Consider the following 24,120-nt stretch of genomic DNA (forward strand, 5'->3'; position numbering starts at 1 on the left):
CTGACAGCATCCATCGTGAATATCTTCTAAACAGTGCAAGTTTAGGAGATATACATTGTACCTACAGGTAAGCCTTATTATAGGCTTACCTGTAGATACAAGTTCAAAAGTGGAGTTCGCCTCCACTTTAACATTGTTATTTTAAAGTCATTCTTCTGGTTTTATGCTTAGGTTCGTTTTCTTGCTGCACACCTGATGATAAAGCACATCGTCCTGCATCTCGAAATGATTATTGCCTCTAGGTCGCTTGGGCTGTACTGGACACTCTGACAGTCACAAGAGGGTGGTTTGCGCTTTTGAGAGAGGAAGCACCGCACCTGCATGAGACTTCTGTTGAATAAGCGCACACTCTTCACGGTTGTAGATTTCTGCATTCTGAGGAACCACATCTTGCTCTTTTGATTGAACACGAGATGGCTGGGGGTGCCAGTCCTGTACAGTTTGTACCTTAGCTGGAACTGGAGGGACCCCTCCAGCTTCTACAATGTTCCCCAGGTACTGCATCCTCTGCCTCATTGAGCTGCATTTACTAGGCTTGAGTTTCAACCCATACTATGCACCCGGTCCAAGTGCTTAGCATGGTCCTCAAATGTCTTGGCGAAAATAATAATATAGTCCAAGTAGACTAGCACAGCCTCAAAGTTGAAGTCTCCCAGACATCTCTCTTTTAAGTGCTGAAACAAAAAGTTTAAAAACTCATGTAGCTTGGCATGTAAATTGCCATCATCCCTGTATATATGATGTATATCATCTCAAGCTGTTCATGTCATGCCGGATGCGTGTGTCATTATCGCGTTACGTTTCGTGTGACATCATTGCGCCGTGTCACGTGTGGCGTGACTTTTGGCATACATGGGGCATATAAGGAGACACTGGGGACCACATTGGCAGCATTCCTTCCTTCACTGAATCCATGCGGACGTTTGTGCAGTGGAGCAAATCTTTTCTTGCGGGGGGCATTAGAACAACTTGCCTGAATCCACTTGGATAAAGCCTATCTCTAGCCCTATTGTTTGTACCTTGGCTAAACATATAGGAGGATCTACTCAGTAAGTATTTGTTTTTTATCCCTTCATAGGATGATCGCAATCCTTACAGATTAGCGATCCCCTGTGAGGTATACATACAATACATTTTTGAACTGAGTATATTTTCCTTTTTTTATATATATTTTTTTAACTTTTACAGTTCATAATCTTTGCCTCCCTCCTTTCATGTTTTGGGTGCCCTTATGGGAGTTCATCCAGTGGTGGTATGTGGTGAAATGCTTGTTCTACAGACATTTATGACCCCCATTTTTGTTGAAGTGCCCTCTCCAATAATATAGCAAGATATGCAAGTTTGACACTTTATATTTTTCTAAAATGTTATGTATAATATTTGTTTATCGGGATTCTAAATTGCATTTATGTTCTATACTTGGTATTAGTCCCTGAAAAAGAATATAGTTTATACATAGAAAAGAGGGGGACACTCAGAGAGATATGGTAGAAGGGCTGCGCACCCCACACGATGCATGAGAAAAACAAGAAGACCCCCTAACGGGGCTTTAATGCAGCCAATAATATACTTCGCAAAAAGTGATAGAATGGTCGAATATAATTCTTATTGGTACAAAGGTTATAAAAATAACGACTTCTGACATTAAGAGTCAAGACATGAGCTGTAGTACAAAAATTTGTTAAAAAATCGGCAACAGTATACAGTACAGTATATCAAGGCAACAAAATCAAAATTTGTTATTGATGTACTGACGCGTTTCGACCCCAATGGGTCTTCTTCAGAGGACAGATGATTAACGGCTGCAAAGATGTAAGCATGTATCACAATCTTTTTTTTAAGAAAAGGAGAAAAACAGCACAAAACAGACCAAACAATATGGAATAAATTAAGTTTATGTATATGCATTAACATCTTCATATATTGCATAGTTACCTGTCAAGTTGCTTCAAATGACTGTAAATAGCCATGATGTGAGAAAGTTGTCCCCTCCCTTTACTCCTCTGCTTCCTAGACGGTAGGCCAGCCCCCCAGAGAGCAGACGTCGAGTCAACTTGCCTTGCAAGGGATCACACAGAAAAACCACCCCCAAACAACTGGAGGATGGAGGGGAAATGTGTGTGCACCGCACCTTCTCATAGTTTATACATATTTCAAAACGTGTTGGCTGTTCCCACTACCCATCATCATCTGTAACATGTATGGATAGTATACTCGCAAGTAGTGGGGAAATACCGCTTTAGGATGATTATTTGTGCAATATTACAATACTTTCATATTTCTTTTTGTATTGTTTGCCATGTGGGAATCTTTTAATCATGTTGAAATTTTGTAAAAATAAACTTTTTTTAATGAATATATCCTTTTTTTCTTTTTCAAATTGCCTTAATCACATTAAGTGCTGAAACATGTTGGGGGCATTTCTTAGCCCAAAGGGCATGTGGGTAAATTCGAACAGTTCCAGGGGCGTAATAAAGGCATTCTTTTCAGGACCTTGATCTCTCACCAGGACTTGCCAAGCCAAGGGTGGAGAAGTACTTGGCTTGGTGCAGTGCCATATGCTATTCCTCTCTCTGGGGCAAAGGGCAGGCATCCCAGTGAGTTCATGCACTAAGCTTGCAGTAATCTACACAGAATCGTAGACTTCCATCCTTCTTTGGCACCAGGACCACGGGAGCTGCCGAAGAGATACGACTCTCCTAAATTACCCTGCTTTGTAGCATGTTGAAGACTAAGTCCTTGAACTCCAGGCACAAAGCTAGGGTAATGTGATGGTACCGCTCCCAGATGGGTGGAGCATTCCCTGTGTGGCTTGGGTGGGTGATGGCCTCTGTGTAACCGTAGTCTTTTGGACTGGTGGCAAAGACCGGTAGATGCTTTTCCAGCAGTTGCTGAAATAGCCATTGTTGTGGTAGAAGATAGTCCCAGAACGGGATGTCCAGCTGTTCTAGCTGTAGCTTGTATTGTGACCCATCTAACAAGGCCATGGCTGTTTGTAGAGGGGCACATATGGCTTCTATCCTGGGCTGAGCCTCCCAGATACAGTGATGGGGGCACTATGTGCAGGTTTGCTGGGTGCCATGGTTGGGGAATGAGATAGGGGTCATCCCCAGGTTGAACCAGGACATTCCCCTAGTGGACCTTGGATAAAGTGTGAGCGACCAGCCACTCCAGATTTCTCTCGGGGTTTCACAATTACAATGAGCCCCTTGAAGTTTCCTGTGAGCCCTGATGGGAAGAGACTAGACTATATCTTGGAGGGATGACAGAAGTAATTTTTGTTTGGGAGGGGTGCGAACAACCCCCACCTGTTCGGGCTGTTTTCATGCTGCTCTTTGCTGGCTTTCAAAGGCCTGTATCATGTAGATCCACACAGCTTGCAGGCTGCAGGCCACAGTCCTGTGCACACCAGCCAGTAGGCTTGAATTTGGACAGTAAGTAGGGGTAAGTCCAAGTCCTTCAACTTGTTCATGCCCAGAACAATAAGCACAGCTGAACTTACTGGGCCCTGTGTCACCACCCTCAACTAAGTTCTTTGCTGCCTTGAGGGATAACCAGGAGGGGTCCAGCTGGTATCGCATCTCGAACCTCTGGGAGTAGACTTCATACTCTGACAGTAACCATCAGCACTTCGATCCTCTTCTGGGTCCCCAGTAACGGATTCTCACCCTTAGAGGGAAAGGCCGAACCCCCTTGATTGAGCACATTTCTTGCCTCAGGAAGGCCATGTCTAGGGTGAGTTCCCTCTAACACTTTGTGTGTGGCTGACAGAAGTGAAGTGAAGGAACCAATGCCTCCTCTTTCAGGTGCAACAGATCATACCTTTTTCTCACCACCACAGTTGCCTCCGCATCTTCCTGTTCCTGTGCAACCGTGTCCACCATTGTTTCTTAAAAGAGAGTTGAGAGCGAGTTGTGCTCTGATTCCCTCCTGCAGGGCACTCCTGACTGGGCCAGCCTAAACTCCTACCACAAACTGGTCCAGCAGTAGGTGATCTGAGGCAGTCATATCGGCACAGCCATGCACATCCCTCTTTTCCAGGCGTTTCCAGAGATTTAGTGCTACTACAAAAAGGCTATCCTCCTCCAGCTGCCTCTGGACAAGAAATCAAAGAATCTCTGCCTCAACTCTGGGACCAACACATTTTTTCCAAACAGGCCCTCAAGACACACCACAATCATCCTCAAAGGAATTAATAGCCAGCTCTATAATCAGCTGGGCGGCAACCTGATACAGGCGTGCAGCACTTTCTAGTCCTTCCTCCCACTCAACCAGAGGAATATTGGAGCCATTAAACTTTGGCACCAGAGTCATGGCCGATCCTAACCGTGCTATGATGATTACTGCTACTCCTTCCACACCTGCTGCAAGAAGGCACATATCCTGGTGACTGCCGCCAAGTGTGGGGAGGTGCAGCAGCAGTAAACACTCCAGATGCAGTAACAGAACTGTATTGTAAATGTAGTTCAGACCAGTACAACTACCCACTGGGGGGGAAACCTGACTGGGCGCACTCAGTGTGTTGCAGCGAACAGTGTAGCAGCAAGTCTCGGATGCACTGACAGTTTCCATCTCAAGGGATGGAATGCAGTTTTGCAGTCTGGCTGGTCTGTGCCCAAACGGGATGGTTTCCAGGAAGGTTAGCATGTCCCTGCTTTTTCCCTACTCATCTGAAACTTCTCCCTACTGTAAATACTGTCCCTGACAGATGGGTTATCTGACCCTACACTAACCACATGTGATATGCACACCACGCCTGGGAGCCAGGTTCTTAAATAGACTCTGTCTGACCCAAGATAACCGCCAGAGTCACATGGGACGGCATCATTCAACCGGATAGATTCCCCAGTGACCCAGAAAACCATAGAGGAACCATGTTCCTCTTCGCATCCTCCTCTTCTGCAATGCCGCTGCGACTGACGAGAAAGTATACTGCATACAAGTAGTCAATCAAAGGTATATAGTAAGAGGCATATCAAGTATCAAGTTTTTTTAAGTTATTTTTCCCGCAAGTCTTTGGAACATTCTAAAAGTTAAAAAAAAAAAATTATCCTATATTTGAGTGGCCATAAAGTGCTTGATGATAATAGGGCAATCAGCTAAGACATTAACCTCCCTGGCGGTTTTCCCGAGTGTGGCTCGGGGTTAAAATTCAGTACCATTAGCGGTAACCCCGAGCCACACTCGGGATCACATTGCAGGATCCTGGGGCGGCATTACTTACCTTGTCCCCGGGATCCTGCGATGTCACCCGCAGTGTCCGAGGGCTCTGTCCTCCTCCGAAGCCTCTCCGTGCCAGGCTCCGTTCCCTGCGAGCGGCGCGACGCACGGGGGCGGAGCCTGGCGGCAAATTCAAAAAAATGTCAAAAGCATAACACAGTACTGTAATCTTACAGATTACAGTACTGTATGAAATGATTTCACATCCCTTTTGTCCCCAGTGCTTTGTCCCATGCCCTGCATGCAATTTTACATGATATACACTGTTCTTTCTGCCTGGAAACTGGAGATTGTCCATAGCAACCAAAAAGTGTCCCTTTACGTCAAAAGTGGCTTTAGACCAGCTAGAAAACAGCGATAGTAAATTAGAACACTTGCAGAATTGAGCGATAGTGAATTGTGGGGAAATTTATTTTATTACTATTTTTTTTTTTTTTTTTTAATTATTTATTTTTATTTATTATATTATAATTTATGTTTTTGTGTTTCAAACTTTATCATACCCGGGATATCTACTAGACTCTGGTTTGGACAGATTTAAGTGTGTTATTGTTAAGATTTACAGACCTACAATATAAAACGCCAAATTTCCATGCAAAATAATGGTACCGCTTTCAGCACCTAAAATCCGAAATAATCATACCGCCAGGGAGGTTAAGGCTGCATTCACACCTGAGCGTTTCAAAGTTGCGCATTTTTACTGCGATTGTGCCGCGTTTTTGCAGCGATTTTGTTCAGGTCACCAATGTAAAAGGCAGAAAAATGCCTGTAATCTTCCTCAAAGAAGCTCATGTTCTTTTCTGAACTTAGGGCGTTTTTCAGGCCTTCAGGCGTTCAGGTGCTTCAGGTGACAATACGCTCAGATGTGAACAAGCTTTTTATGAGCTGAAAACGCCTAGCCTTGAACAGAGCATAAAGGAAAAGCTCCTGCTGTATATTCTCCCACAATAATCCAGGAAACCGATATGCAAAATAAATCAACTTGCATAGTGAGTTCTACAATACCTCCTGTCTAAATCGGCCCTAGTATTTGTATGTATGAACATGAGTTAAGCCTAGTACACACAATGTGCACACAAACTGACTGCTCCAGTCGGAGCAGCTGTACTAAAATCAAATGTTAGTACAGCAATCTCCCCCGCTTAGCTGTTGTGCTCTGACAGGACACTGGTCAGTGCTCTCAGCCATTGGCTGAGAGCGCTGATTGAGAGCCGGTCGACTGCTGGTTCTCCAGCATGCTTGTCTGACAGAAGCCGGGCATGGCTGTCATACACACGGGCTGAATGTCGGAGGTTTTTATTGAACCGGCTGATGTCACCACCAGACATTTGGCTCGTGTGTACTAGGCTTAAAGTGTTACTAAACCCACAACAGTAAAATCATTCTGTATATGCAGCATAGCATGCTGCTTATACTCACTGTGAAACTTAAGGAGTTAATCCTCTGCATTGTGTAAAAAGGCTGTTTTATCCTGTATGCATAGATCCTTCCCTCCTACACTATCTATCTGGGGAAGGCCAGCTAACACAGGCAAAGTAGCTGACCTGCACATGCTCAGTTGTGTCTTTTATGCTGGAGAGTACAGTTACTTGTTCTCAAAGATAGCCAGCTCACATGATATTGACATCACACATGTGGGCGTGTATACATGTATGCTCGTATAATAATAATAATACAGGCTGCAGTAAAAATCTCTTCCTTTCTGAACTCTCAGCACTGGAGAAACTGTGCAGTTTATCATGTAACCGTGGTATACAGATCATCCAAAAAGGTATATAGTTGCAGTATTTTAATGTAAAAAGAAGATTTAGAAGCTGTGGACACTGTGGTGGTGGGGGGGGGGGCACAGAAGAACTATTTTTATATTACTGGGTTTAGTAACACTTTACCCACTTCTTTCCCGGCCTATAGCAAAATTACAGCTGGGCGGTGGTTCCGTTTATCCTGCGTGGACATCATATGACGTCTTTCAGGCTAACAGCTGGCGCGCAGCTATCAGTAGTGCGACGTGTCAGTCTGATACACTGCAACACTGATCTCGGTAAAGAGTCTGACAGAGACTCTTTACCACGTGATCAGCTGTGTCCAATCGGTGTAAACAGGAAGAGCCGTGTATCGGCTTTTCCTCACTCGCGTCTGACAGATGTGAGTAGAGGAGAGCCAATTGGCTGCTCTCCTACGCCCCTGAGGATGCCGAGGACCACCAGAGATGGCCACCAGTGATGGCCACCAGGTATGCCACCCAAGGCCACCAGGGATGTCAATCTGTGCCCAAAACTGATGCCAATCAGTGCCCATCAGTGCCTGACAGTGTCTCATTTACAGTGATGCCCATCAGTGCCACCCATAAGTACCCATCAGTGTCGCCTATCAATGCCCATCAGTGTTGCTTATCAGTGCCAGTTATCAGTGCCCATCAGTGCTACATATAAGTGCCCATCATCGGTGCCACCTCATTGGTGCCACCTCATCAGTGCCGCCTTATCAGTGCCCATCAGTGAAGGAGAAAATTACTTATTTACAATATTTTATAACAGAAATGAAGAAAAACTTGTTTTTTCAAAATTTGGGGTCTATTTTTATTTGTTTAGCAACAAATAAAAACCCCAGAGGTGAGCAAATGCCACCAAAAGAAAGCTCTATTTGTGGGAACAAAATTATGAAAATTTAGTTTGGGTACAGTGTCGCAATTGTAATTTAAAAAGCGATAGTGCTTAAAGCTGAAAATTGGCTTGGGCAGGAAGAGGGGAAAGTGCCTGGTATTGAAGTGGTTAAGGGATTTTAGATTGTAGCCCCCTAAGGTCCAGGGACTGATGTGAATGTACAATATATATGTAAAGTGCTGCGTAATTTGACAGTGCTATATAAAAGTACCTGTGTAAATAAACAAAAATTATATGGAAAACGGCATAATAAAACATTGCACAATCAGAACACAAGTCAACCAGAGTTGTCATGAGAAGACGACAGAAATAATACTCGGGTAGGATGTGTGCCTCATGTTCTAGAAGAGAGGAGAAATATATTTATTTTAAAAAATAGGAGGAAAAAAATGGACCGGGGGAGATAAATTAGTTTCTCAATGCCTGCACAGCCTGCCCTGTCTTAAAATCTTAAATTTTTTTTCTTAGAATATGTGTGCTCGGCAACAGAACCCTTTCAAGAGATCGGTTTGATATATGTGCCAAAACAACAATAATTGATAATGTTACTGTGGCTACAAAGTTGTCAGAACTGTTTTGTGGATCTTCAAATTTTACCAGTAGCACATGTGATGAGTACTTTCTTCAAAACGAGGTCAGTGAAATCCCTGGCATACCAGGAGCAGCCAGTGGTGTTTTGAAAGGTAAGTCATAATGCTAATGCATACTGATGTAGACACTTTACATCAGTAGATCACCTATAGCACACTTTTTTTTTTGTATACCTTGAACATGTAACTTTAGTCAGAAAATTAAGTCTTGCTAGATCACTTCAGGCTGGACCCTAAAGTGATCTATTTTTAATGTAAAAGTTTAAAAATAAGTGTCTATACTGTTTAAAATCCAGTAATACACGGTCTCGCCCTCCTCTGCACATGCACAGTTGCTCTCCATTTTTAGGCACTGCTGAGTGTGTAGAGACCAATCTGCTGACAGCCTTAAAGCGGAATTTAACCCTCCTATCCTTTATAGCCAAGGAAGTTGGTTCTATTTGAACTGCAACTGCCATGGCGCTGCACATGTGATCAGTTATGACACCAGCTATTTGACAGTTTGGTTGAGGACACAAGCAAATGTGACAGTTTGTATTTCTAGCATTCCAGGAATGTAATTGTTTTTTGAAACTGGTAAATTAATGGGATTAGTCCTGCTTTATGATTTACTACTGGGGCTCTGGTCTTCAGCAAAATGGCAGCTTCCAGCAAGAAGAAACAGGAGAAATGCTGGAGTCAATTTACAGCACACACTAATTTTGGTAGCATAATTATTAATGTGGAATGTATGGTCCATGCCAAAGAGCATTCTTTTTTATCAAATTGTTATAGGTAACGTTCCACTTTAAGTTAATTACCATTTAATTTTAAACGTTTATCTTTATTGTTTAAAATGGGTGGGGAGGGGCAGGAGTATTTCCGAGACAAGATGGTTATGCTAATGCCTGCTGATGCTGGAGATTGGGATATTCTATACTGAAGATGTAGGGTCAGCTTGTAATTTGACCCCAGAGCATTGGGCTCTGCTTGGGGCCCTCTCCAGACTCCCAGCAATCTATGTCCTGAAACAATGGAAGCAATCAAAACTACGATTTGGAATAATTTCAATCAAAAGGTAATCTTTCAAAACTTCAGCAGCGCTAAAGATTTTAAATAGAAGCTCAAAAAACTGTATATTCAGCTGAAAACTGGAGAAGCCATAGTGCTTTACAAATAAAAGTTTGTATATGATTCATCTGTTGTTTAAAACTGGAGAAGCTAAAGTGATTTGTAAATGAATGTTTATAAGCGATTCATCAGTTGTTTAAAACTTCAGCAATCGATACATCTAGTGCCTGAGATCCCTCTAGGAATTGCACTCACCAGAAAGAATATCAATTGAAAGCCTTGTGGTCTAAGTGGCTGCGATCGCTGCCAAACGAACATCAATCCAATCCACAGTGACTGATAAGCAAATAGGGAGGCCAGCACTCTTGTCTTCTAATTCACCCAAATCCAGTCAGCTGAAAGCTACCCTTAGTACTCGGGTGTGCCCGTAGTCTGACCAGTCTTTGGTTATGTAGTAAGTGTCCTTCCAAACGCAAACACTTTGTATCCAAAGTTAGGAAAAACAAGCAGCCATGCTCCTAGTTGCCTCCTCACATGGAGGCACACACTCTCCCTCTAGTGTGAGAGAACATTACAAACTCAAAGCATGTGCTATCAACACAGCATTCATACATGTAAAAAGCATTCACAGTATTCAAAAATTATAATAAAGATAAATGCAGTTAAAGTCCAATGCAAAAGAGTCCAAAATAACTGATAAATATAATTGCAAAGAAAGTGTCTAATATAGTGTAGTATATTTATTAAAAAGTATAGATTCCACATAAAGTGAGAGGTTTCATCCAAATACTAGTAAAACGATTGTCATGACAAATAAAACGGTGCACTTACAAAGAGAGCCGCCAGTTCTAAGCATGGAAGTGGCAGCAAGATGTCAGAGAGTAGCTCATGTTCCAACGTGTTTCATGCGAATTCACATCTTCAGGGGACGCTAGTATACCGACATTCATACATCACCTCTCTCTATATATATATATAGATATATATCTATATATATATATATAGATATAGATCTATATATATAGATATAGATATATATCTATATATATATATAGATATATATAGATATATATCTATATATATATATAGATATATATATAAAATGTGTGCAAGACACCCACCGGCAAAATCTAATGTAAAAAATAGAAGATATTTTAAAACTGGCACAGATACACAAAGGGGCTGATACTAGCAATATACTGTATATTCAGCCATAAAAAAAATCACTGCAGACCCTTTAAATAAAGGAATACATATAACATATAAACAATGACAATAACTATTATCAATAAAACAATTGATGTCAACAGTCACATATTTTTAAATTATAAATCCAGTGAGTCTCCATTTTATTGATCTCCATGGAACGGTTGCAGCCTCTCCAGTGTGGTCTCAATTTATCAATGGCTATGAACTTTATTCTTGCTGGGTCCCTATTATGATACTTCCTAAAGTGTGCAGACAGGCTGTGGGTATGTATGCCCTTCCTAATGTTGTATACGTGTTCCCTCAACCTATCTCTGAGCATCCTGGTGGTCCTTCCTACATACTGTTTATAGCATGAACATTGAACAAGGTACACTACATGCATATTGCATGTGATAAACTGATGTCATATTTAACCCCTGTACTTTTAAATGTAAATGATGTACACTTCCTTCTCCTCTGCCTATCTACCTTGCAGATCATGCATTGATAGCAAGGGTAAAAAAACATTAATTTCTTTAAATAGTTTCACGTTCATTTTATGTTACCTGGAATTGCTCTATACGTGAAGTTTGATTTTCTACACAGAGGTGCCATTGTTTTACCATTTACTATATATGGCCCCCTATCTTTCCCTAAGAATAATTATCCATACTTCCTTCTTTTTTGGTAGACAACCTGTGGAGCAATTACTTAGATAAAGGTGCTATTATTGAGAAATCCAGCAAGCATTCCATAGATGTTCTGGGATCAAAAAGTAACCTTCATCTGTACGTCTTGGCTGACATCACAACCACCTTTACTGTACTTGTTGGTATCTTTTTTCCATCCGTGACAGGTAAGCATTTTGAGACCAAAAAAATATAAAACAAAAACTGCATTTGCCATTTCCCCAAAATTGCCACCACTGTTGATGGGGTGCGTTCCTCAAGCTTGTATAATTCCAAAACAATAAAAAATAGGTATACAGGGAACTGATGAGCACACTAATTTATCTAATACAGTTTATTAATATTAAACGTCCTAATAAAAAAAAAATATTATTCCTCCCCATTACATACAAATAGGCAATTGTAATAATTCTTCCAAGAGATTCACATCAGTAGTCTGCATACCTCACACACAGTGATATGAATATCAGCAGAGCTGTATATATCTTGCCAGGACCTAATCAGTTTCCTTAAACAGCTCTCCAGAGGTCATAATCTGCTGCACAACTATACATGAAAATTGCCAACAATCACGTATATAAAGGATTACAGTGCCTTGAAAAAGTAGTCATACCCCTTGAAATTTTTCACATTTTGTCATGTTAGAACCAAAAACATAAGTGTATTTTATTGGTATTTTATGTGATGGACCAACACAAAGTGGCACATAGTTGTAAAGTGAAAGGAAAATGATAAATGGTTTTGTTTACAAATATCTGAAAAGTGCGGTGTGCATCTGTATTCAGCCCCCCGAATCAATAGTTTGTAGAACCACCTTTCACTGCAATTACAGCTGCAAGTCTTTTTTGGTATGTCTCTATGAGCTTTACACATCTAGAGTAAAATTTATGCCCATTCTTCTTTGTAAAATAGCGCAAACTCTCAGATTAATTGGATTTAGGTCTGGACTTTGACTGGTCCATTTTAACACATGAATATGCTTTGATCTAAACCATTCTATTGTAGCTCTGGCTGTATGTTTAGGGTCGTTGTCCAGCTATAAGATGAAGCAGTGGGGATGGTGTGTTCAGGGTGATGTGCAGTGTTAGATTTCCACCACACACAGAGTCTCATCTGACCAGGGCTTCTTCTTCCACATGTTTGCTGTGTCATGGCTTTTCGCAAACTGCAATTGGGACTTCTTATGGCTTTCTTTCAACAATGGCTTTCTTCTTGCCACTCTTACATAAAGGCCAGATTTGTAGAGTGCATGACTAATAGATGTGCTGTGGGCAGATTCTCCCACCTGAGCTGTGGATCTCTGCAGCTCCTCCAGAGTTACCATGGGCCTCTTGGCTGCTTCTCTGATTAATGCTCTCCATGCCAGGCCTGTCAGTTTAGGTGGACAGCCATGTCTTGGTAGGTTTGAAGTTGTACCATACTCTTTCCATTTCGAATGATGGATTAAACAGTGCTCCATGAGATGTTCAAAGCTTGGGATATTGTTTTCTAACCCAACCCTGCTTTAAACTTTATCCCTGACCTGTCTGGTGTGTTCCTTGGCCTTCATGATGCTGTTTGTTCACTAAGGTCCTCTAACAAATGATGGCTTCACAGAACAGCTGTATTTATACTCAGGGCCGTCTTTAATATGGTTTGGACCCCGGGCAAACATTTTTTTTGGCCCCCCCCCCCCCCCCAATTCAATTTTTCTCTTCACCCCAACATCTCAAAAAACAGATACACACATAGATTTATCTTTAAAAAAAAAACTTTAATAATGTAAACATAAAAGAACTGGTCCACAAACTTATTCTTAGCGCGATCTGTAACAGTACGTACTCACCAACTGTAGTAGCACTTATATGTTAATATATCTTAATAACTTTCAGTAATAAAGTGCAAATCAACAATATGTTTTGTGTGTAAAACAAAGAGCCATGTTGTCTAGTAACACAAACATAAATATTCATAAATAATAGAACAATTAACAACAACACATAGCAATTAAACAAACAGTATTAAAACTTACAACCCGTAGAATCCAAAATCAAACATTCAAAACAAAGTGCGTATGCTCCACTCCAATTTAGAGAATAGGTAATCAGGTAGCAGAGTTACATAATATACTACACTAAATCTGGAAGCTATGTGCTTCTGTGCTAAATGGGTAATAAAACCACCCTTTCATCAGCTTTCGGTCCACAAAAAAGCCAAAACAAACCATTAAAAAAAAAAAAAAAATCAGGATTTTCCGTATAGCAGCCTTATGTTAACATTCCTATTAGGCAACAGCTGCTAGTATAACAGACTATTGTCAACCACTATTATAAAAGTGCAGATAACTTTTTACATAAAGTCAAGAAATACGTTAATACAATTTAAACCACCAGTCTACGTGCTTTTTGAGCAGCAAATGTCTTTGTAATGTTGGTGAAGTCAAGACTGCGAAGTATATCTGATTCAGCAGACATTATAGACAGTTTGGTGAGACGACTTTGGCTCATGGTTGTGCGTTGTAGATTTTTGATCCGTTTCATTTTTGAAAAAGATCGTTCACCTGAACAGTTAGTGATCATTAAAGTGAGATACATTTTTAAAGCAATTTCTGTGTTGGGAAAGGTATCTTTTACATCCTTGTCAAATATGGTATTGTACATAAATTGCTCTATGCTGCAGTCATCTGTTTTTTTATCGAGAAACAAAGAAATGAATGACTGAAACTGAATTAGCTCGTCACCAAAGGTTGTGCCCAGATCATGCTTGTAGAAAGCGGACAACTTTTCTGCTGCAATTTTAATTGAATCAAAGTCCATCACTGGAAAGTTTATAAAGAATCCAAATAAATCACACACTTCACTGTAAGCTCCTAGTCGATGCTCCAGACACACTAAAAGTTTGTCAACACATGGGAGAAAGGCCTTAACATAAAAGGTCTCCTTGGGTGTTAAGTGTGCTTCTTCACTGTGTCCATAGTCAAGTGGCTGCTGACGGACATTCCGGCGTTGAAGTCGACGATGTTGCACAGTATATTCTTCAGTATCTGTGAGACGCTTGCCAGCTTCTTCAAATGCATCAAATTTAGTACGTTGTTCATTCATAAAATCTTTTAATGATTTCAAAACGGCAATTGCTGAATTTAGGTTGAGTTGAACGGACTGCAAAGTTTTGCTGCTGCTGTTAAAGCGCTGTAAAACAGTGTTCCAGAATTCTGCAAAAATCCCGGTCTCAAGTTTGCTCATCTGATCAAACAGTCCTTTTGCCATATTACGGCACTCTGACCTTTCCTCACAGTCAGCTGAAATTTCCAACAAAATGTCCATTATATTTTGATAGCCATGGACTAGTGCCTGACAAGCATCAGCACGACATGACCAACGTGTGTCACTTAGCTTTTTCGGCATGGACACAGAGAGGTCATTCTCATCAAGCTTGTCTTTAAGCTTTTTGTAGCGCTTGGTTGAGCCAGTAAAGAATGCATACAGAGCTTGTATGAAATCAAAAAACTTGACAGCCTCACTACACGAATTTGCAGCATCCTTTCCAACAAGGTTTAGTGAGTGTCCAAAACAAGGTATATACATTGCATATTTATTCAGGGTAACAATTTTTGCTTGCATACCCTTGTAGTGACCAGACATGTTGCTTGCATTGTCGTAACTCTGTCCACGGCATTCTTGTATGGAAAGTCCAACATTGTTAAGGAATTTTAGAAGCGCATTCGCCATCTCTTCTCCTTTGTGCCCCGTTGAGGGTAAGAAGGTTAGAAAACGCTCCACAGGTTGATTCCCTTCTAAGTAACGTAAAATCACTGTGAGCTGATCAGTATGGGAATAATCTTCAGATGAATCTACAGATACTGAGTAGTACTTTGCCATTTTAACCCGGTTGATGACATCTTCCAAAATTTTTTCCCCTGTAATCTGTATAAGTTCTTCACAGACATTTGCTGATAGATAGCTTGTAAATCCTTTGCCCTTGTTTGCCTTGGTTTGGATGTGTTGTGCTAGGAAAGCATCATACTCCGACAGTAATTCCAAAATTCCAAGATAGTTGCCATTGTGTTTGGATCCAATAACTTGGTCATCTCCTCTAAAAGCCAATCCTCTTTCGGCAAGAAAAATGATGACACTAAGCAACCGATTTACTAGATTTTGACCATAGCTTGTCAGCTCTTCAATCTCTTGTTGCATTTTATGGTCAATCCGACCCTCCAGTTTCGAATATTTGGCTGTATCAATCACAGCATGAATATGGTTTTGAGACTGTTCGTGTGATGAAATTCGTTCACTGGCATGTTTCCAGTCGCTGAAACCATCATTGGAAAATGCATTTCGTGATGCACTAAACAATTTGCAGTCAAAACAGTAGATTCTACCCATGTTTTTTGAGTAGCAAAGCCACTTTCTTTCAACCTTGTCTCCATTGGGACAGTTACGCATAAACATGTCGATAGTACAGCAACGTCCGTCTTTAAATGACGTTGCAAAACCTTCTTTCTTCAGTTGTTCCAGAGGCTTTCTCACTGACATTTCCATTTTTTGACCAGTACTCCCGCATCTCAATAGTAGATATGTTGGGCCACAAACCAATGTCAGTCATGAAACCTGACTGTTCCACAAATTCAGGCACTATATCAAATGCTTCCACAGTAGGCTCCACAGTATGGAGGCTAGGCAGCAAACCAGTATTTTGGAAAAGGCTTGGTTTCTCCATCTCCATGGGCACTGGTGTTGTTTCTAGTGGTGTTAATGGATCAGAAGACACTACTGCAGCAGATTCAGAGACTATGTCAGAGGTACTTTGAGCAGGAATCACTTCCTGAGAAGATGTACCAGCAGGTTCCTCAGAAGATCCACTTCTAGGTATAAGAAAACCAGTAATTCTTGGTATTCTGCATAGTTTTTCCTCCAACTCCTGCTTCTTCTTTCGCTTCTGTGCACCACTCAGAGATTTTGACATATTGAGGGCTAATAGGCTCTTCAAAAAATAGATGTGACTGACACCTGCATTATAAAAATAAATTATGCTCTGTGCAGTCTCTTATTACCTTATAATAAATGCTTATATGTTGTAGCGTTCAGTAGTAAAATGCTAGACTCCCAAACCACTTTTTTCCCCCTCATGTTCAAGTCATGTACACTGCTCTATGCACATTACCCATCCAATAGTCCATCTTAGGAGTGAGCAAATGAGGGTGGCTACATTCCTTCACATAGTACAGTAGGACCATGAAGAAGGAACTCATACATCCTCTAACAGAAAGTCACATCATAGCATCCACAAAAGGGAGATTTGGAGGAAGCTGAGAACAAGAGAATGATTTTTTTTTTTTGGTTCAGAATATAATGTATATACCAGGGGTCTTGAATTAAAATTTATGGAGGTCCAGTTGTTAAAATATTCATTAGTCAGAGATCTGAATATCATGTTTGTACTATAACATCTCAGCAGTGCTTACATCACATTCGCAGACCCCCTTCACAGCAGTCCCAAGGTGTCCTCAGTTCCTTTTCATGTCACAGCGCCCCATTACATTACAGCCTCATCACATCACAGCCCCCATTACATTACAGCCTTGTCATATCACAGCCCCCATTACATTACAGCCTCGCCATATCACAGCCCCCATTACATTACAGCCTTGTCATATCACAGCCCCCATTACATTACAGCCTCGCCATATCACAGCCCCCATTACATTACAGCCTTGTCATATCACAGCCCCCATTACATTACAGCCTCGCCATATCACAGCCCCCATTACATTACAGCCTTGTCATATCACAGCCCCCATTACATTACAGCCTCGTCATATCACAGCCCCCATTACATTACAGCCTCGTCATATCACAGCCCCCATTACATTACAGCCTCGTCATATCACAGCCCCCATAACATTACAGCCTCTTCACATCACAGCCCCCATTACATTACAGCCTCGCCATATCACAGCCCCTATTACATTACAGCCTCGTCATATCACAGCGCCCCATTACATTACAGCCTCTTCACATCACAGCCCCCATTACATTACAGCCTCTTCACATCACAGCCCCCATTACATTACAGCCTCTTCACATCACAGCCCCCATTACATTACAGCCTCTTCACATCACAGCCCCCATTACATTACAGCCTCTTCACATCACAGCCCCCATTACATTACAGCCTCGTCATATCACAGCCCCCATTACATTGCAGCCTCATCACATCACAGCCCCCATTACATTACAGCCTCATCACATCACAGCCCCCATTACATTACAGCCTCGTCATATCACAGCCCCCATTACATTGCAGCCTCATCACATCACAGCCCCCATTACATTACAGCCTCTTCACATCACAGCCCCCATTACATTACAGCCTCTTCACATCACAGCCCCCATTACATTACAGCCTTGTCATATCACAGCCCCCATTACATTACAGCCTCGTCATATCACAGCCCCCATTACATTACAGCCTCTTCACATCACAGCCCCCATTACATTACAGCCTTGTCATATCACAGCCCCCATAACATTACAGCCTCTTCACATCACAGCCCCCATTACATTACAGCCTCGCCATATCACAGCCCCTATTACATTACAGCCTCGTCATATCACAGCGCCCCATTACATTACAGCCTCTTCACATCACAGCCCCCATTACATTACAGCCTCGTCATATCACAGCCCCCATTACATTGCAGACATTTCCACATTATAGTGCCCCTTTACACATCACAGCGCCCCTGTTAGAGTCCCCTTCATGTCCAGGGCTGGACTGGGACAAAAATGTGGCCGTGGACTTCATCCAGACCGGCCCAGGGCATAACACATCAGGGGACAGCACATCAGGGCACAGAACACAGAACATCATGGCACAGCACATCAGGGCACATCATGGCACAGCACATCAGGGTACAGAGCCCAGCACATCAGGGCACAGGGTACAGCACATCAGGGCACAGAACCCAGCCATAGGTGTGCGCAGCCTCTTGCATTAGGGTGTGCACCCCAAAGCTCAAATACATATGCGTGTGTATATGTACTGATGGTGTCAGTAGGGCAGTGGACAGTGTAATTTTGTTAATTTTCTTTTCCAAAAATTTTTGGCTTGTATAACATTTTTGGGGGGGATGAAATATCAGTGGTCTAAACAGGGGGGAATATGCAGCACACAAGGCAATTAGGGTGTGCCCAGGCACACCTGGCACACCCTGTGCGCACACCTATGAACCCAGCTCATCAGGGCACAGGGTACAGCACATCAGGGTACAGGGTACAGCACATCAGGGCACAGGGTACAGCACATCAGGGCACAGGGTACAGCACATCAGGGCACAGGGTACAGCACATCAGGGTACAGAGCCCAGCACATCAGGGTACAGGGTACAGCACATCAGGGTATAGCACATCAGGGCACAGCGCATCAGGGTACAGGGTACAGCACATCAGAGTATAGCACATCAGGGTACAGGGCACATCACGGCACAGTACATCAGGGTACAGTACATCAGGGTACAGTACATCAGGGTACAGTACATCAGGGCACAGTACATCAGGGCACAGTACATCAAGGCACAGTACATCAGGGTACAGTACATCAGGGCACAGTACATCAAGGCACAGTACATCACGGCACAGTACATCAGGGCACAGTACATCAGGGCACAGTACATCAGGGCACAGTACATCAGGGCACAGTACATCAAGGCACAGTACATCACGGCACAGTACATCAGGGTACAGTACATCAGGGTAGGGCTGGGAAAAAAATCGATTTAAATCTTGAATCGAGTTGAGAGGTCAAATCGATTCAAAATTTAAGCAAATCGATTTTTTTGGATTTTTTTTTTCACCGCGCCAGTCCCGAGGCGCTGCGGGCATGAGTTTTTAGGCGAGGCCGCGGCTTCGGCCTAGTCCGCGGCTACGGCCGGACGCCGCGGACTAGGCCGAAGCCGCGGCCTTGCCTAAAAACTCATGCCCGCAGCGCCTCCAGACCGGCGCGGACACCGCGCCGGGCCTGAAGAGCTGCGGGCAAGGAGTTTTTAGGTGAGGCCGCGGCTTTGGCCTAGTCCACGAGGCCGGACGCCACGGACTAGGCCGAAGCCGCGGCCTCGCCTAAAAGCTCATGCCCGCAGCGCCTCGGGACCGGCGCGGTTCCCAAAAAAAAAAAAAACTTGATTCGAATCGTGAATCGAGTTTTTTTTAAGAGAATTGAAGATTTTTTTTTTTAAGAAAATCTCCCAGCCCTACATCAGGGCACAGTACATCAGGGCACAGTACATCAGGGCACAGTACATCAGGGCACAGTACATCAGGGCACAGTACATCAGGGTACAGGACATCAGGGTACAGGACATCAGGGCACAGGCCACAGTACATCAGGGCACACGACATTGGGGCACAGCACATCAGGGCATGGGGCACATCAGGGCATGGGGCACATCAGGGCATGGGGCACATCAGGGCATGGGGCACATAGCACATCAGGACACATCAGTGTACATTGGGGCACATCAAAGCACATGGGGCACATCAGAGTACTTTGGGGTACATCGCCGCGGACCTCACCGCAGAACAACTGGGAAACCCCAGTTAAGAAACGATGTAATAGGCAAATTATGCGGAACCGGCCCACTGAGCCATCGGCCCACCGGGAAACTCCCGGTAGTCCCAATGGCCAGTACATGCCTGTTCATGTCATAGTGCCCCTTTACACATCACAGCACCCCAATTACATTGCAGCCATTGTCACATCACACATTCACATGTATGTGTTTTGGTGGCCCACATTTGCGCAGGCACAGCAGCCCATTCATTTGAATGGGCTGCCATGCCTGCGTTTCCTGCAGAAAAAAAAGGTGCATGCAGCATTTTAAAAATGCAGTGGCCTTGAAATTCATTCGGCTTTTGCACCATGCGACTTACCTGCAGTTCCTGCGCACACAAACGTACTGTGTTTTTAAAAGCGTGGCCTAAACATCTAAAAATGCAGCAAGTTTGCCGGAGCAGGAACTGCAGGTAAGTCACATAAAAATGAACAGACAGTGCTGTATTTCATTGCTTGATGTGCATAGGTGTGTGCAGCCCTATTAAATGCTGCATGCACCTTTTTTTTGCAGGAAACGCAGACATGGCAGTCCATTCAAATGAATGGGCACTGTGCCTGCGCAAATGTGGGCCACCAAATTACATACATGTGAACCAGCTAGGCCCAAAATATACCCTTTAAGCAGTTCACACTGAGGCGCTTTGCAGGCGCTATAGCGCTAAAAATAGTGCCTGCAAAGTGCCCTGAAACAGCGGCTCCATTCACTCCAGTGTGAAAGCCCCGAGGTCTTTCACACTGGAACGGTGCCCTGGCAGGACATCAGAAAAAGTCCTGCCAGCGGCTTCTATGGAGCGCATTAGGAGCGGCGAACTCACCGCTCCTAAAGTGCCCATGCCCATTGAAATCAATGGGCAGCGCCGCTGAACCACCAGCAAAGCGCCGCTACGGCAGCGCTTTGCCGGCGGTTCAGCGGCGCTGCCCATTGATTTCAATGGGCAAGGGCGCTTTAGGAGCGGTGAGTTCTTTTAACCCTTTTTCGGCTGCTAGCAGGGGTTTAAAGTGCCCCGCTAGAGGCCGAAAAGCGCCACAAAAAGGACGGTAAATCGCCACTAAAAATAGTGGCGTTTTACCACCAATGCCTGGGCGCTTTCAGTGTGAAAGCAGCCTAAATACAGTATGCCATGTTCCTGTAAATCATGCTGTGTGTGCTCTCCTCTGAGGCCTCACTCAGCCTGGACAGTGGACTGCAGATCTGCTCATTTTTTTTAACTTTAATACACAAGACATGGCATGGGGATAGGGGGAGTGGGAGCCAGGGGGGGAGAAAAGACCTTACCTGGTGGTGAACGGTGGAAAGCTCTGCTAAATTCTCCACACTGCTGCTCCACACAGGCTTCAGTGCACTCTCCACTCCGCGCTGCCCAGGGCCCTGTCTCACTCCTCCTCCGCTTCTCCGCTCCTCCGAGTCCGATCGCTGGTACACAGCACTGTCTGCACACATAGCAAGGGGCGGGGCCAGAGCGTCAGTGGAGCTCAAGGCCCCGCCCACCCGCGTCCCGCTCCTCAAATTTAAAAAAAAAAAAGGCACTGGCACTGTGGGCGCCGTGCGAGCCGCCGCGGCTGACATTTTTCAGCGCCGATTTGCGGGCAGCACGCAGGGTTAACGGGCAGCTCTGCTTTGGGCCCCAAGAAATGACAGGGCCCTGGGCAGCTGCCCCGTTTGCCCTGCGCTAAAGACGGCCCTGTTTATACTGAGATTAAAATACACACAGGTGGACTCTGTTTACCAATTAGGTGACTTCTGAAGGCAATTGGTTCCACTAGATTTTAGTTGGGTATATCAGAATAAAGGGGGCCGAATACAAATGCACGCCACACTTTTCAGATATTTATTTGTAAAAAATTTTGAAAGCCATTTATTATTTTCATTTAACTTCACATTTATGTGCCACTTTGCGTTGGTTTATCACATAAAATCCCCCCAAAAATACATTTACGTTTTTGGTTGTAACATGACAAAATGTGGAAAATTTCCAGGGGTGTGAATACTTTTTCAAGGCACTTTATATTTTATAAATGATCTTCTCACAACCTTATCCACTTCCTCCATCAAATACTTGAACCCTTGATCTATCACAAGATGAGTAGAATCATGGCGCATTGAATGTTTTACAAAGAATTATCTTCTATAAATGCAGAGCTGCATCAGTATTCTGAAACAGATTATCATCATGTAAAATGTGTTGATCATAAATAACCCCCTCTCACATGTTATCTCAATATTCATCCAAAGAAATATCATCATTGATTATATCACCATCTTCTTCCACAATGGTTCACTCTTCCCACACATGGGTCTTGGATTTATTTTACCACTTTTTAAATAGAATACGATGGAGGGAAAGGTTTAAAGCTTTAGATACTTCAAACTTGTGTCCTCTGTCCACTGGGCAGAAGGTTAATGCCCTACCTAAAGCAATTATATGGTCTTCATTTAACAGATATTCAGTTAAACTTTCCTTTGTTTCCTGTGCTTTCTGCTCTATTGTCCTTGCCTTCGCTAATATTTGCAACTCCCCTTTGTTTTTTTTTCCCCCTCTTCTAGTTGGTTAGCTTCCTGTCTCTTTCACACTACTACGACTTGAAAGTCGTGCTATTTTACCGTGATTTCAGGGAATGCCTGTAAACTTGAGGGCTGTGGACCTCAACATGCATCAAAGTCGGACCAAAGTAGTGCAGGGACTATTTTGAAGTTGGTGCGACTTGAAATCGCACTGATATGAATGGTACTCATTGGAAATCATGGGGTACAACTTGTCATGCGACTTTGCAGTCCCATATCACAGGACAAGTCGCACAAGTATGAACGAGGCTGTCGTTTTCAAAAGTCCTAGATGAGTTTCACATTAAACTCTGTTTCAGTTGTTGAGGTATCCTCACTCAAGTCATTTGAGGTACCTCTCCAACTGTTGATTCTCATTCTTCTGTGATAAGGGGGTCATTGAAATGTAAAAATGCCCCCTCTTTGAAAAACCATAATGTCACACTTATATTATTTTTGTTTTATTCATTGTTTCGTTTGAGCTCTTTTCCTCATCTTTAATTGGGCATTTAACCACCTCAGTACCAGACATTTTAACCCCCTTGCTGCCCAAGCCAATTTTCAGCTTACATTGCTGTCACTGTTTGAATGACAATTACTTATTTATGTAACACTGTACCCAAATGACATTTTTATGATTTTTTGAAACAGAGCTTTCTTTTGGTGGTATTTAATTTTTTTTTTTTTTGCTATATAAATGAAAAAATACCTAACGTTTTGGAAAAAACATCCTGATGTACTGACTGCCTATCTCATTTCTTGAGGCACTGAAATGCCAGGACAGTACAAACACCCCCCAATGACCCCTTTTTGGAAAGTAGACAGTCCAAAGTATTTAGTAAGAGGCATGGTGGATTTTTTAAAATTGTAATTTGTTGTCATAATATTTTGGAAAATGAAGAAAGTAAACAAAAATTGTAAACAATTTTTTTTTTTCTTTTTTGGCATACTGTTACCAGTGCAGTACAGCATCATGATATAACTTGAGTGATGAGCTGCTACATTGATCAGTCATTTTGCTGTGTCCAGTGGACATAGCCGGTGACGGATCACTCCACGAGCATCACTTTTTGAGAGGACGTCATATGACACCCATTTGGAGTGGTAAAGCCACCGCCCAGCCGCGATTATGCTATAGCAGGGGCGGGAAGGTGTTAATACATTTACCAAAGATCTTAGCCCTTGCCCCAGGTATTGACTGCAATGTTTCAAATACAGGAATTCTAAGCCCAGCTTTAAAAATTAGGTGAAATCCACAGAGGTATTACATCATTTGAGAAACTATGTACTAATAAGGAATGGCCTTCTTGCCTCATTTAATTGTCTTATATGCTTCTAATACGTTGCGCTAGTCTCACCCCACTCGATGTAAAAAAGTTGGGAGAGAGAACTGTGCAGGCGGCTTAAAGTGTAAGTTTACCTTTACAGAAAATCTATAAGGTAAACTTACACTGGACCCTGTCCCCATTGCACCTGGAGAGCGACAATCACCGCTTTACCAGCCAGGGGATTTAAAATCCTTGTGGCATTCTCTCTTTGCCCACGGTGACAGGACAGGCTACTAGCAGAGGCTGCTAGGAAGAGCATGGCTG

The 24,120-nt window shown here is 43.0% G+C and overlaps 1 protein-coding gene across 1 annotated transcript in view; it reads left to right on the plus strand.

Moving 5' to 3' along the window:
* Positions 1–24,120, plus strand: part of SLC12A4 (solute carrier family 12 member 4) — a 420,155-nt gene that overhangs the window by 175,056 nt on the left and 220,979 nt on the right. Inside the window, exons 8-9 of the mRNA XM_073605176.1 lie at positions 8,352–8,566; positions 11,403–11,567. Of these exons, the coding sequence (XP_073461277.1) occupies positions 8,352–8,566; positions 11,403–11,567 (380 nt within the window). The remainder of the gene's footprint in view (positions 1–8,351; positions 8,567–11,402; positions 11,568–24,120) is intronic.

This window comes from Aquarana catesbeiana, linkage group LG11, assembly GCF_042186555.1.
Source record: "Aquarana catesbeiana isolate 2022-GZ linkage group LG11, ASM4218655v1, whole genome shotgun sequence".
Classification (NCBI taxonomy): Eukaryota; Metazoa; Chordata; class Amphibia; order Anura; family Ranidae; genus Aquarana; species Aquarana catesbeiana.